The sequence below is a fragment of the Myotis davidii genome, unplaced genomic scaffold (assembly GCF_000327345.1).
Source record: "Myotis davidii unplaced genomic scaffold, ASM32734v1 scaffold330, whole genome shotgun sequence".
NCBI lineage: Eukaryota > Metazoa > Chordata > Mammalia > Chiroptera > Vespertilionidae > Myotis > Myotis davidii.
The window spans coordinates 869,047-881,865 of record NW_006283770.1 but is presented as its reverse complement, the minus strand read 5'-3'; the positions used below and the strand labels follow the sequence as shown (position 1 = coordinate 881,865).

Here is a 12,819-nt window from a genome sequence, read left to right as displayed (position 1 = left end):
AAACTCGTATTTTGAGTGGAAATGTTAGGGGGTCGTCTTATATGCCCAGTCGTCTTATACGCCGGCAAATACGGTAGATGCCTGTTGTCTTAGGAGGAAAGAGTTAGGGAGAGATCACGAATAAAAAAATATTATCTCCCACATTTTCATCATCATGAAGTAATGGGTAAACCAGAAATGGAGAGAAATTGGAAACAGAGTTTAAAGTGAGTAATAGGATTGCATGAAGGAAGGCTTATGGAGATGTTGGGAGAACAAATAATCGACATCTTCAAGCCTTTCTCCTTGCCTTTGGGAGTTTTGAGTCCTTGGTTTTAAGTTTTTAATGGGAGCAACTATGACCTGCTGTATTGTAGGGGACTAGGTCATTGAGAAGGTCACAATAAAGTTTATGCAAAGCAAATACAGTGAGAGTTGGGCATGATTGATGATTCAGATAAATAGGCTGATCAGCTTACAATTTCTATAATGTCAGTTTACTTTGTGAGTTTTTCAGGCAGGTTGAATTGAACTATGTGGAAGAAAAGTGGAAATATCTCAGATTTAGTAAATATTTTCTTTTTTTTCCAGAGGCTCCAAATAGTGAGAATGCTTTGTTTTAGTTTTAAATTGAGATTGGCTTGTTTTTTAGATAAGAACTAGAAGTCTCTTACCCAAGTATAACTTGCTGTTTTTAAGTTTCATACTAGAGCTATTTTTAAAAATCTCATAATAAACCTAGTTTCGTGTTGTCATTTCTTTTGACATTAATTTTTCCTTCCTGACCCATTTTCAGTAAGTGGTTTCTCAAAAGAAGGAAATGAACTTGAACTTCTAACGGTGCAGATTTAGATTTGATAGAAGGAAAACCTTTGAGAGTGATAATTTGTTAAAGACCAGGATAGGTTACCAAGAGAGAGAGAATTTGTTATAACCAGGTCAAAGCACTCTTTTTTTCTGGGTCACCCCCTGGGGACATGGAAATAGCTTCGTCACACAGAACTCTGTTTGCATGTGGTGATAGATCATTGTAGAACTTTCTTTTCTTAGGGTGTGCTTAAAATATGTTTGTTTCCTGCCCTCATTAATTGGGAATATAAAATAAATTTGAGCTTGGTAATTCTTGGAAAGGAGGCAGGAGATGTTTTATTGGCCGATGTTGAATGCGTTCTCATATTTCACAGCTCATGGTGCTCTGTAAAGCCTCATCAGTATTGGCCACAATCATTTTTTTCTCTAAAAGATCATTTAAAGGAGCCTTTGACATCCATATTTCTTTGCTTCACAAAAGAAATTATCAAATGAGTTCTAATAAAAAAAAAAAAAAAGTCCAGGGTAGATTACGTAAAGTAAAGTACATACATTGTTTCTCCTTCATTTCCATTTCTATGTTCCTAGTTGTTATTTTAGGGCAATGTTGGCCAGACTGAAGAATAGCAACTCTAAAAAAGGATGAGTAATATTCAGTTCCCAGGATAGTATACATTTTGAAAGCAATGTTAACTAGTAAATTGAATCAATTGGTTCCAGTTGGCATATTTACCTTATTGTTTCTAAGGATGCCTCCAAAGGCTGCTTTCCATGTTCCCTTGAAAGGCATGTAGTTTTTCAAGATTAGGCTTTGCATTTTAGACAACCAGATGAACACTTTGGGAAAATCTTTTAAGATTTATAAAATGTTTACATGAACAATATCTGTTCACGTGAATGATATCTGTTGAATAAATCTTATGGAGATTTTCTTATGTATTAAATAAACACATTAAAACACATCAGAAGTATATCATGGGAAAATAATAGGGATCATGATTCAATAGCTTTGTAAGGACAGTCATATTACAGATCATGGACATTTCAGTGGCTCTACAGAGTGAACAGCTTATGAATTATGTTATTTCTCTGTGACCTGAAGGGGAACAAACCTTCACATGAAGTCAGTGAAATGAAGTAATTTTTTAAAAAACTAAGATTATGTTTGGAATCCTTGGAGGTGTGTTATTTTGTGTGAAGGTGTATCTTGGTTTTCTGTTAGTGAATTACTTCGGGAATATGGAGCCTTCACTCTACACAATTGGCCAAGTACTTGGATATCAAAAATAGCCTGGCTCAGAAGGAGATTGGGCTACACATAACGTTAGTGTGTCTTTACTCAGAGCTAATCAGCTGCCCGCCTTGATTAGATATAAAGGGTCAGTTCTGGTGTTGTAATAGGATAAATATTTACAAATGGTAGGTAAGCAAATAAATCTTGGGCCAAATGAGGAGCCTATCTTAAAACCCCAACTACATGTATGCCAGATAACTGAATCAATACATAATTTCTTAATCTCAAAATAAGAATCCTTCCTGAAGAGCAAGTTAATACTAAAGCCTGATTAACTCCCTAAGAAGGGAAATAATACTTGTAAATATAGATAATATGAATTTGGGTTAACTGTCAGGAATGATATTTGTGCAAATTATGTGCAAAAACTGACCCTCACAAAATATTTGTAGTTAGATTAGAGTTTCCATTTGTGGGCATATCAGTATTTCCATTTCATTTTAGGAATTTGAAAATTGACTATAAAAATGTGCTTGAGGTAAAACTTGAAGATAAGCATCAAGAGGCTTTTTTTGTGTGTGACTGTTTCTGGGAAAAGAACTATGTGAAATGATGCATAAAATTCATCCAGACAGTTAGAGATTGGCATTTTCTTCAGAGGACGAAGAGAGTATAGATGAAACTTTCTGTGAAGGCCCTCCTGCTCCATTCTATTTGTCACAAGAAGGTGACTACTTCATTATTTGTTACTTTTACTTAAAGACAATTAACTGGTATTTTTTTTCCCATGAAAACATATTTTAAGATAATTTCTTAATGATTTTGAGTAAAATTTGGAAAATTTCAAATAATGCTGTAGAAACCTATGGGCAAAATTATAGTCATAATTCTGGTATACTTGGACATAATTGGTGGTTCTAATTTAATAATAGGGAAAGTGTAGGATTTTAGGAAGTTTGTATCTCCCACTTTAACCTGTTTCCCAATTTCTACGTGGGTACTTGACCTAGTTGAAATCAGTGGGTCCAAAACCAAGACTGGGTCACCTTTCTCTCGCTTATTTTTCCCCATATTTGAACCTGGTTCATATTACACTCTGATTACTTCTACTTTGCTCACTATACAACCAATGAAGTAGAAATGAGTGTTGACATTACTTTTTAATTTTTTTTCCTATGTGATCTTACTCTCACAGCTACGACAGTAGTCCATACCCAGATTATAACACATATCCAGATTATTTCCATAGCAGCTAATTGGCCTTCTCCCACAGTCTTTTACATTTTGATTGGTTTAGCTTCTTTATTCTTACTCCTATAAAAACTTATTAAACCACCCCTTCCTCAAAAACATTTGCCCGTTCACCTGGGATTTCAATGGGCCAAAGATTTTAAGTTTGTCCCTAATTACATTTTCTAATCTTATCACTAATCACAAACCTAATGTGAATCCTCTCCCCTGGGTGATTTAGGGACTCCCAAACACAGCTGCTTCTGCTGTGTGTCACTACGCAGAACACCCTCCCATTCTGATTCTTCACAGTATCCTTTATTCAAGTTCCAACTCAAGTCCTCCTGTCTCCCTCCCCACCCCACCAAAACAAGCTTCTCTGAAGTTCTAATCTGCCATCACCTCTAACCTCTGAATTTAATCCACAAATTAATTATTTTTAATTTGTTTAATATAGATATGGCTTTGATAATAATGGGTCAATTTTAATGAGACTGACAATAGCAAAGTACATTGAACTTGTTAACACTTAACAAACCCAAAGTCAACTGTGCTGACTCCCTATACTAAAGCTTCACAGCACCTCCTCAATAATAATGGATGTTTTGTCATTTTGTTAACGGTCTGGTAGAGACAGGACAATACAAACATTATTAAATAATAAGAGTTAAAATAGCTGCCATTTATTGAGCACTAGAAATATGGTAATTGTCTTTTAATCATTGTTTAATAACCTTGTAAGGAAGAAATAATAGTTTCCAGAGAGATTCTGAGGCTCTGAGGGGTTAACTAATTTAACTAAGGTTGCATAGCCAGTAATTGATAGAGGCGACTTCAAAGCCATTCTCTGACTCTTAATCATTGTGCCAGGCTGCCAAGTTTTGAATAGGTGTGTACCATTTACCATTTTTAGTTCCAAATAGTAAAGAATGAGGCATAGTTGAGGGTCAGAACAAAAGGCCAGACCTACATCTGCTGCTGTTTTACCTGCTCTGTAGTTAGTAAAATGTCAAATTCAGTTTCTTGGTTTTATTTGGTACTTTTCATGAGCACTGGCTTTAAGCTCACTTTATAAAAGGTCTACAGTTCTTCAGCCCATAATTAAACTCCAGATATGTAATTTTTCTTTGATATAGAAAGCCTTGCATTTGTGATTCTTTAATTCTGTTTGGGAAAGGATTGCAGAGTTTTATAATTTTAATGAGCAGGTTTCAAGTAAACGTTGGCTGATCCTGAATCTCTTATCAAGGTAGAGGCTATTCAAAGAGCAGAGACTGTTAAGGACAAGGAAACTGATATCCATCAAGTCATTTCCTATATGAAAAATTTAATTGTGTATAGTGAAATACATACATAAGAATTTAAGTGATTGTTTATAGTTAAATTACTTGATTTTAAAACAGTAAGACCTAAAGGAAAACATTGCTATTTGCTTTTAACATAGATGACTTCTTTAACGAGGAAATGCACTTTAAATATTTTAAATTGCATAGATAAATACAATGGATGATTTGAAAGCATGTTGGGGACTTGATCACTTGAGTAACAGACATTACTACACATGAATAGTGGGGACAGAGCTGCAGATGGACTCAATCTTTTGGCCAACATTGGGTTGATTGAGACTTTTAGATACCTCAGCAATAATGAATAAAGTTAAATTCCTCTCTGTAGCTTTTTGTTGCTACTATTTATTTATTTATACTTATTTAAATTGTAGTTACAATTAGAAAAAGTATCCTGAGATTAGGAAGTGTAATTATTTAGGCAGCAAACAGAGAGTTGTTTTAGAAATTTTAGTATCATTAGGAGGAAGTTGAAAAAGACTGGAATTCCATTATCTTGTAAGAAGTAAGAAATATTTATTGATTCCCAAATGGAGCTTAAAAAAAAACCTTTCCTCTTTTAGAAAGTTGTGAATGACCCAGCGAGAGCTCTAGTAAGCTTTACTGAACCAAGCTGCTAATAGTTATTTAATGTTATTCTTCAGTGGGAAAGAATCTCTGTAGATTTTCCTTTTAATCTCTTTGAATTGTAGGCTCATAAACCTCTCTGATGAGCCCTGCCACTGTTTTCTTAGATCCCACCATTGAGACAATGAAGCCACAGAATTCTTTTACCTCTTGTTGTCAGACAAATCCAATAGAACACAGGATCAGAAGGGCCTGTACTTCTAAAGGTTTAAAGATTCTTTTTCAAGTAATCACATAAATTATTTGATTTTATCATTATATTGCACAGGAATCTCTTTAACTATAGTGCATTGCTTTCTATGTGTAAATAAATTGGGAATTTTTTCTGTCCCCATATTTAGTTAAGCATGTCAGCACTGCATAGGGTGTAAACAGACATTAAATGTTCCCCAATACCTTCGAAAAAGCTGAATCTACTCACTTCAAAAGAATTAGGAATCATGTAATGTCATTGGTCACAAGATAAAGTACACCAAATGCCAGGCAATGCATTTTCTTTCCAGTGGCTGGGTTTTCTTTTTTTATTATTATTATTACCATTCTGTAGCTAAGAGCCTCTGTTCTTTTAATTAAAAAGCACTTTCTAAGTCAATTTATGTTTTCTCAACAATTTTAGTAGTGTCATGTTAACAGAAGAACTTTGAGATAGGATTTATATTTTCAGATTTAAAACCTTTCATTGTAACAAGCAAAAATATTTATAATATGTAAACCTCAAAATAAAACAAATTGATCTGTTTTGCAGATGCCTTGCCTGATAGACAATTATCAAAGCTAATTAATTACAGAGTTCCTGTTACTTTTAATGGCTAGGGATGAATTATATTTTCTAATTATAATGACAATGGTGGACAAACAGAGATCATTGTTTAAAAAGAAAAAAACAAAAACGGGGATCCATGATGGCAGTGGAATAAGTGAAGCTACACTCATCTCCCAGGACCAAACAGGAATTACAATTAAAATATAGAGCAGTCAGCCTGAATAGCTGAAGAATAGCTGAATAGAAAAATAGACATCATAAAACCAAAGATTTACAGAAGAAGCCACATTGAGACTGGTAGGAAGGGCAAAGCAAAAGAACTAGCCCCACTCCCATGGGCCACGGGTGGTGGCTGAGATTCCAGAGTGTTATCTCAGCTGCAAAGAAAGGTTCTCCATGGGAAGAGTAGGGTCTCAACCCCATGCCAGGCTCCCTAGCACAGAGCACCCAAGCTGAGAAGAGGTACCCATATAATATTTGGCTATGAAAATCAGTGGGGATTCTGTCTGCCAGGGATAGACAGGATAATGCTAGGAACATAGGTGCCCCTTTAAAGGACCAAAGCACAAAACCTCGTTTGCAGCCACTCACCTTGTGCTCTTCAGAGAGAGGGTGGAGCAGACTAGAGTTATGTGAGGAGAGACTGGAGTTTGTGGCTCTGAGGAGGCAGTTGAAGGGACAGCCGCTAGGATCCCTGAGCTGAGATCTTCTCTCACATATCAGATGCCATCTCCCCTGGGTGGAGCACTCCCCTCCACAGGTCACTAGCTTGGAGCAATGCATAGCCCCACCCTCTGGACTCCCTGTTGCCTTACCTTGTGGAGCTTGTGCCCTTCTGAGGAATCAGCGGCCTGGGCTTGGGATGTAGAGGTCTGGCAGACCTGGGGATGGGGGGAAGGCATTCCTCCCACTTTCTCCGTAACTTGATTGATACTTCCCCTGCACTGTTGCCTCCCCCTCACAGGAAATCCGCTAGCCCCAATCTCCAGGCTCCCTGTGGCCTCACCCTCCCAACTCCTGGTGGCTTTGTCCTGCCTAGGTCTGGGCAGGTCCAGGACAGACTAAATTTTGCTGCTCTGAGGAGAGGCCCATTCCCTCCACCTTCCCCCAAGCCTGACTGGCATCTCCCCCTCACTGGAGATCCACTAGCCCCATCCTCCCAACTCCTGGTGGCCCTGCCCTGCTGAGATCCACCTCCTGGCAGAATCTGGGACAGGGACCATTTTGCCCTCACAGGCCCAACCGGGCAGAGCCCTACCTTCACAGCCAAATCTTGGTCTGTTTCTGCCTGATAAACTACTGGCCTGTCCCTGATGACTCCCTGAGACCCCGCCTCACCACAGAGGCATGCGAGCACCCAGCCTGGGTATACCCAGGGACATTTGCTGAGTGCCACAGACTCAGCACTGGCAAGGAGGTTGAACCTGTATCAGTCTGGTAAACACCACTCACCCCTACCTGTCACTCACTAAGAGCCTACCTCAAGCAACTCAAGTACCAGCAGAGGCTCTTCCAGTAACAGAGCCTAACGGGCAGAGCAGGCAGAGGCGGATCTTGTCCCCAGCTGACCTGCCCCCAGGCGTGGTGCTGGTAAAAACTGGTCTTGGTATGCAGCTTGGTCCTTTGCACACACAGGCCCAGCAGATCCAAACTGTGGATCGCTTTGTAACTCCAAACAGGTTGCCCAGGGCAGCATCTGACGTTGGCGTGCACTGGAGAGCCTCCCAAGAGGCCCCAGAACCAAACAAAAGTGGCCAACTTTTGTTTAGAAATTACTTTGTATGTTGATACTCTACATAAGCTCTTCAGTGGGCACACAAAGATAGAGGAAGTACTAGCTACTAGGCAAAGTCTGTATCTTTGGATTTTATGTATAGTTTAATAGACCATGTATAGTTTAATAAATGTGAAGTGATACAATATTTGACATACTAGTAAATTTTAAAACGGTAAGTAAATTAGAATTATACTGACCAGGCTGGAGTTGCTTTTTAAGCACTTTTCATGGTTATCAAAATTAAGTGTCTCATTTTATATTTTACAGAAGATGATTTAAGAAATATGGGACCAGTAGATGCTCAAGTATATCTTGAAGAAATGTCTTGGAACAAAGGTTGGAATTTATTTTCTCTCTTGATATAGTAAAGGAAAATATTAGGGATTTTCTGTAAGAAAATAAAAACTCTTACGGGATATTTGGAATCTTAAAAAGAAATACTGGTAATAGCTTGGCTTTTGATATATATGTGGGTGTTTTTTTCTTGAATAGTTTTGTTTCATTCTAAACTTCAATTATTGATGTCCCCCTGTATGACTCATTCCTAGTTATTTTTCTCTTCTAATTAGATGTTAGTTATGTAAGGTTTCATAAGGTTTTCTTTTTTTAAAATATATTTTTATTGAATTTTTACAGAGAGGAAGGGAGAGAGATAGATAGTTAGAAACATCGATGAGAGAGAAACATCGATCAGCTGCCTCCTGCACATCTCCTACTGGGGATGTGCCCGCAACCCAGGTACGTGCCCCTGACCGGAATCGAACCTGGGACCTTTCAGTCCGCAAGCCGACGCTCTGTCCACTGAGCCAAACCGGTTTCGGCAGGGTTTCTTTTTTTTAAACTACTTTGGTTTTTGGTTTATTCTCAATCTGTGTAATGGGGAAATAAAGTTAAAGATAATTTTCCCACCCTTCCTATGCTGACATTCAAGGTGCATTCCCATTAGAATTTTTATTTGTCTATCATAAACTGTCAGGGCAGGCCTTTCATTGTTATATTTTTCTACTTGGAGCTTGATTTTACACTTTTTTATTGTCTTAGGCAGAAAATAAAAATCTGTCACTGTCTTTTACTCACTATGAAGTCATATCTTTTTCACTTAACTATTACTAGAATTTTAACACCTAAATCTAATTTAATTTCTCCACTCTTGGTAGTTCTTGCTCAGGGAGACGTTGTTAGGTTTCTTTTCTAAATGAAGGCCTTAAATATCACACTTCCACGTTTCTCTGGTCAAATGAAGACAATCTTACCATTTCCTCGAATTTGTATATACTTTTAACCCTATAATTTTATTGTTTAGCCTAGCGTACAAATCCCTTAGGGACTTATAAACTTTACTGAGTGTGAATAGGTAGAAGATAAACAGCCCATCCTTCCTGAAAACAAGTTTAATGAACTATTTTTTAACGGCAGATTCTGCAGATTCTTCATGTAATGCTCTCAGGAAGTTGGGTCACAAGCCATATTGACTCAGAGAGGATCATGTTTTTGCTTATGGGCCACTCTATTCCTATAGTGCCAAATGAGGCCCTGGAGTAGAAATTCTTATTTGCAGTGAATGATTAGAAAACAAGGTTTTGTGTAACTGGGGCTCCCAGGGGTTCACATAATTTCATCAGCGTAAACTGGGAGAGCTATTGCTGTGAAATAGAATATTCTAGTGATATAGGCTTTTACTTCTAGATCGTTAGCCGGACAGAATAGAACATGTCACTTATCAGGGAGACCTGCCCAGCTAAATAAATCTTTTGAAAATATAGTATTGCTACTTTATCAATGAGTATGTGTGTGTGTGTGTGTGTGTGTGTGTGTGTGTTTTAATCTCTTATTAGACAGATCTCTTCTTGCTTGCAGTCATTGTGACTAGTATATTCTGTTTACAGTTCCTGATAGTGTAAAAATGGTGAAAACTGGGTTTTGTAGTTTTTCTTTCTTCAGTATCATTTAAAAATATAATTAATAATTTAACATTTTTTAAAAGTAAGAATATGGACTGGGTGTTCAGCATCTGTTAGTCCACAAATATATGAACTTTCTGATACAAGTGAAAATGCTAAAATTTGGACACTCAAGATTTAGTACAGAAGAGTGGATGAAATACTACACGATAGACATGGCCTAATTATCAGCTTCTTGACCCAAGGACAGTTTGAAATGGTGCATATTATTATGCTTAAAAGGCATACCTGAAGAACTCTTGAGAGACTAAGGTTTTAACCTTTTCCCCTCACAGTTAATTTCATATATAACTTAGTCATTTTGTCTTTATTCATTATATTTAAAATGATGATTTCTGTGAAGTTATCACTTTGTTAAGTGATAGAAGAATCATATTAGGAGAAATTTGACAAGATTTGAGTGTTTAGTGAGATTAACATTTAGAATCATCTATGACAAAACTCCACAGTATTTCCCATGGTGGCCTCTGCATCATTTACTGAGCACATCACCTCAAATTGTTTCTCATTGTTCACTGAGGTGGTAAAACAAACAAACAAAAAAACAAACAAAAAAAAACAGGGGGAAATGTAGCTTAAGAAATCTAATGGCGAGAATGTGTGCATTTTTACACAGTCTATATAATAAAGAGCCAGGGTTGTAACTACTGTTACGACCGAAGGCTCGACCAGACTGGAAGTCAGTGCTGGGTTGCTAGGCCGGACCCACTGCCGGCGCCCAGATCCAGCACTGACTGCCTAGGGCAGCGGTTCTCAACCTGTGGGTCGTGACCCCTTTGGCGGTTGAATGACCCTTTCACAGGGGGCGCCTAAGACCATCCTGCATATCAGACTGGGGCTGCTGATCAGCCCCGCCTTTCTGGTCAGCCCCTGTTGATAGGCCCAGAGATGCTGACTGGCATAAAAACTGACCAATCAGAACCAAATACGGGTGAATGGAGGGAGCCAATGGCTGCCTAGGAGATGGAGCTTTTGACGCTGACTGGCATAGAAACTGACCAGTCAGAACTAAATTGGCCAGCAGAGGACAGTTGGGGGCAAGATCAGGCCAACAGGGGAGGACAGTTGGGGGTGATCAGGCCAGCAGGGGAGGGCAGTTTGGGGCAACCAGGCTGGCAGGGGAGGGCAGTTGGATGCAAGATCAGGTCGGCAAGGGAAAGCAGTTGGGGGCAAGATCAGGCGAGCAGGGGAGGGCAGTTAGGGACAATCAGACAGGCAGGCAGAGGCAGTTAGGGGCAATCAGGCAGGAAGGCAGGTGAGTGGTTAGGAGCCAGCGGTCCCAGATTGTGAGAGGGGTCCCCGATTGCAGTGGGTGCAGGGTGGGCTGAGGGAACACCCCCTCTGTGCACAGATTTCATGTACTAGGCCTCTAGTTTAATAATAAAACAATTCACTGTGAAAGCATGCTCCACTACATATGTATGTTGGCTCAGACAGGGAGGATGTTAGCATTTTAAAATTCCAGATTATATTTCCCTATGGGGGAAAGACTCATTGTAGTAAAAAATAAAAAGCAGGACTGGTGAATGAATCCATGTTTTCCTTTATGATAAAAGAAACACATAAAGTTGGTTCATTTAATTACTAGGTTTTTCAAGGCCAGACTTCATTAGAGAACAAAAACAAGGCAGTTATTTTTTTCGTTTCCTTCTCTCTCTTTCTCTTCTTTTAGTGGCATATGTTGATATCAAACTGTTAAAAAATGAAATTTGAGAACTGAATGAACATACTGGATGTAAGAAATCATAACTTAGTTGATTTATCTATCTAACAAATTATGACAGTAGTAAAATAATGTGATAATTGTTTTTCTTTGACAATCACGTCTCAGTGACAGTTAAATCGAATGTCCAGTAAATTAAGAATTTTTTTAAAGGACATAAGCATTTCAGCTTCTCAGGAAAATGACAGACATGATAAAATTTCCGTAGGCTACACATCACACAATGTTGTTTCCTTTGGGCATCTCACTTCAATGATTGCCCTTTGGTTCACAAATCATTTGTAGACACCAAACAAACAGGTACACACACAGAAAAAACACACCATAGTGTGTGTTTATATATTTGAGTCAGGACTCTTAAAATAGTATGATACCAGAACAGATATATTCAATTATTGAATTTGATAAACAGTCAAATTAGCAGTTTTTTCTTAAAGGATATATATACTCCAGGCAAAAGAAAGTTCTTTAATAAGACAGGTAAAGTTGTTTTTCCTTTACAGTCCTATTTTGGACAAACGCATTGTTGAGAAGAATGTGAAATGTGTATGAATCTTAAGAAAACAGACTTCAAATAAATTTTCTGGGTTGCTTCAGAGCATTTGCTGTCACCCCAAGATCTTTGGACTACTGATTTATAGCTTTAGTCTGTCTCCTTTACAGAGATTCTTTGGTGGATAATTTTTTAGAAACACTGCTCCTGCCTATATATGAAATATTTTCAAGTTCTCATTTAATACATTTTACATTTACTGAACTTATTTCTTTTTTCAGTTTCTGTGGAATAAACCACATTGTGTGTGTGTGTGTGTGTGTGTGTGTGTGTGTATGTGTGTGGTGTCGGTGTAGTTACTTGTAAGCATTTCAAGCGTTGTTTTGTTTTCTCTGCAGATGATCACTCTTACTCTCTGAGTTGCCGTTGTGGTGGAAAATACAGTGTTTCCAAGGATGAAGCTGAAGAAGTTACCCTGATTTCTTGTGATACATGTTCACTAATTATAGAACTCCTCCATTGTAGCTGAAATTGTTCACTAAATGGATTCCCTTAACTGTATGTTCAGACATGTTGAGGAAAGTCCATTCCAGCTTTATACATTCAAGCAACTGTCTAAAGTTGATAAAAAATGAACCTTTTTTTGTCAGCTCTATTATTTGCAAAGAAAATGTAAGCTTGTCAAGCAAAGTCTAACCCACATTAATAGAAAATTAATTTAGCTCTTTATGTTTACTAGTAGCCCTGTGCACGAATTTGTGCACCAGTAGCTTGCTGCCGCCCTCCAGTAGCTCTCTGCCCACTGCCCCGCCCTCCTGTAGCTTCCCCCGCCCCCCCTCATAGCTTGCTGCCCTGCCCTCCTGTAGCTCTCCCCCG

The 12,819-nt window shown here is 38.2% G+C and overlaps 1 protein-coding gene across 1 annotated transcript in view; it reads left to right on the top strand.

The window, feature by feature from the left end:
* DNAJC24 (DnaJ heat shock protein family (Hsp40) member C24) overlaps positions 1–12,709 on the top strand; it is a 38,781-nt gene extending 26,072 nt beyond the window's left edge. Inside the window, exons 4-5 of the mRNA XM_006753937.1 lie at positions 8,034–8,102; positions 12,342–12,709. Of these exons, the coding sequence (XP_006754000.1) occupies positions 8,034–8,102; positions 12,342–12,472 (200 nt within the window). The 3' untranslated portion in view covers positions 12,473–12,709. The remainder of the gene's footprint in view (positions 1–8,033; positions 8,103–12,341) is intronic.
* Positions 12,710–12,819: the final 110 nt, after the last annotated feature.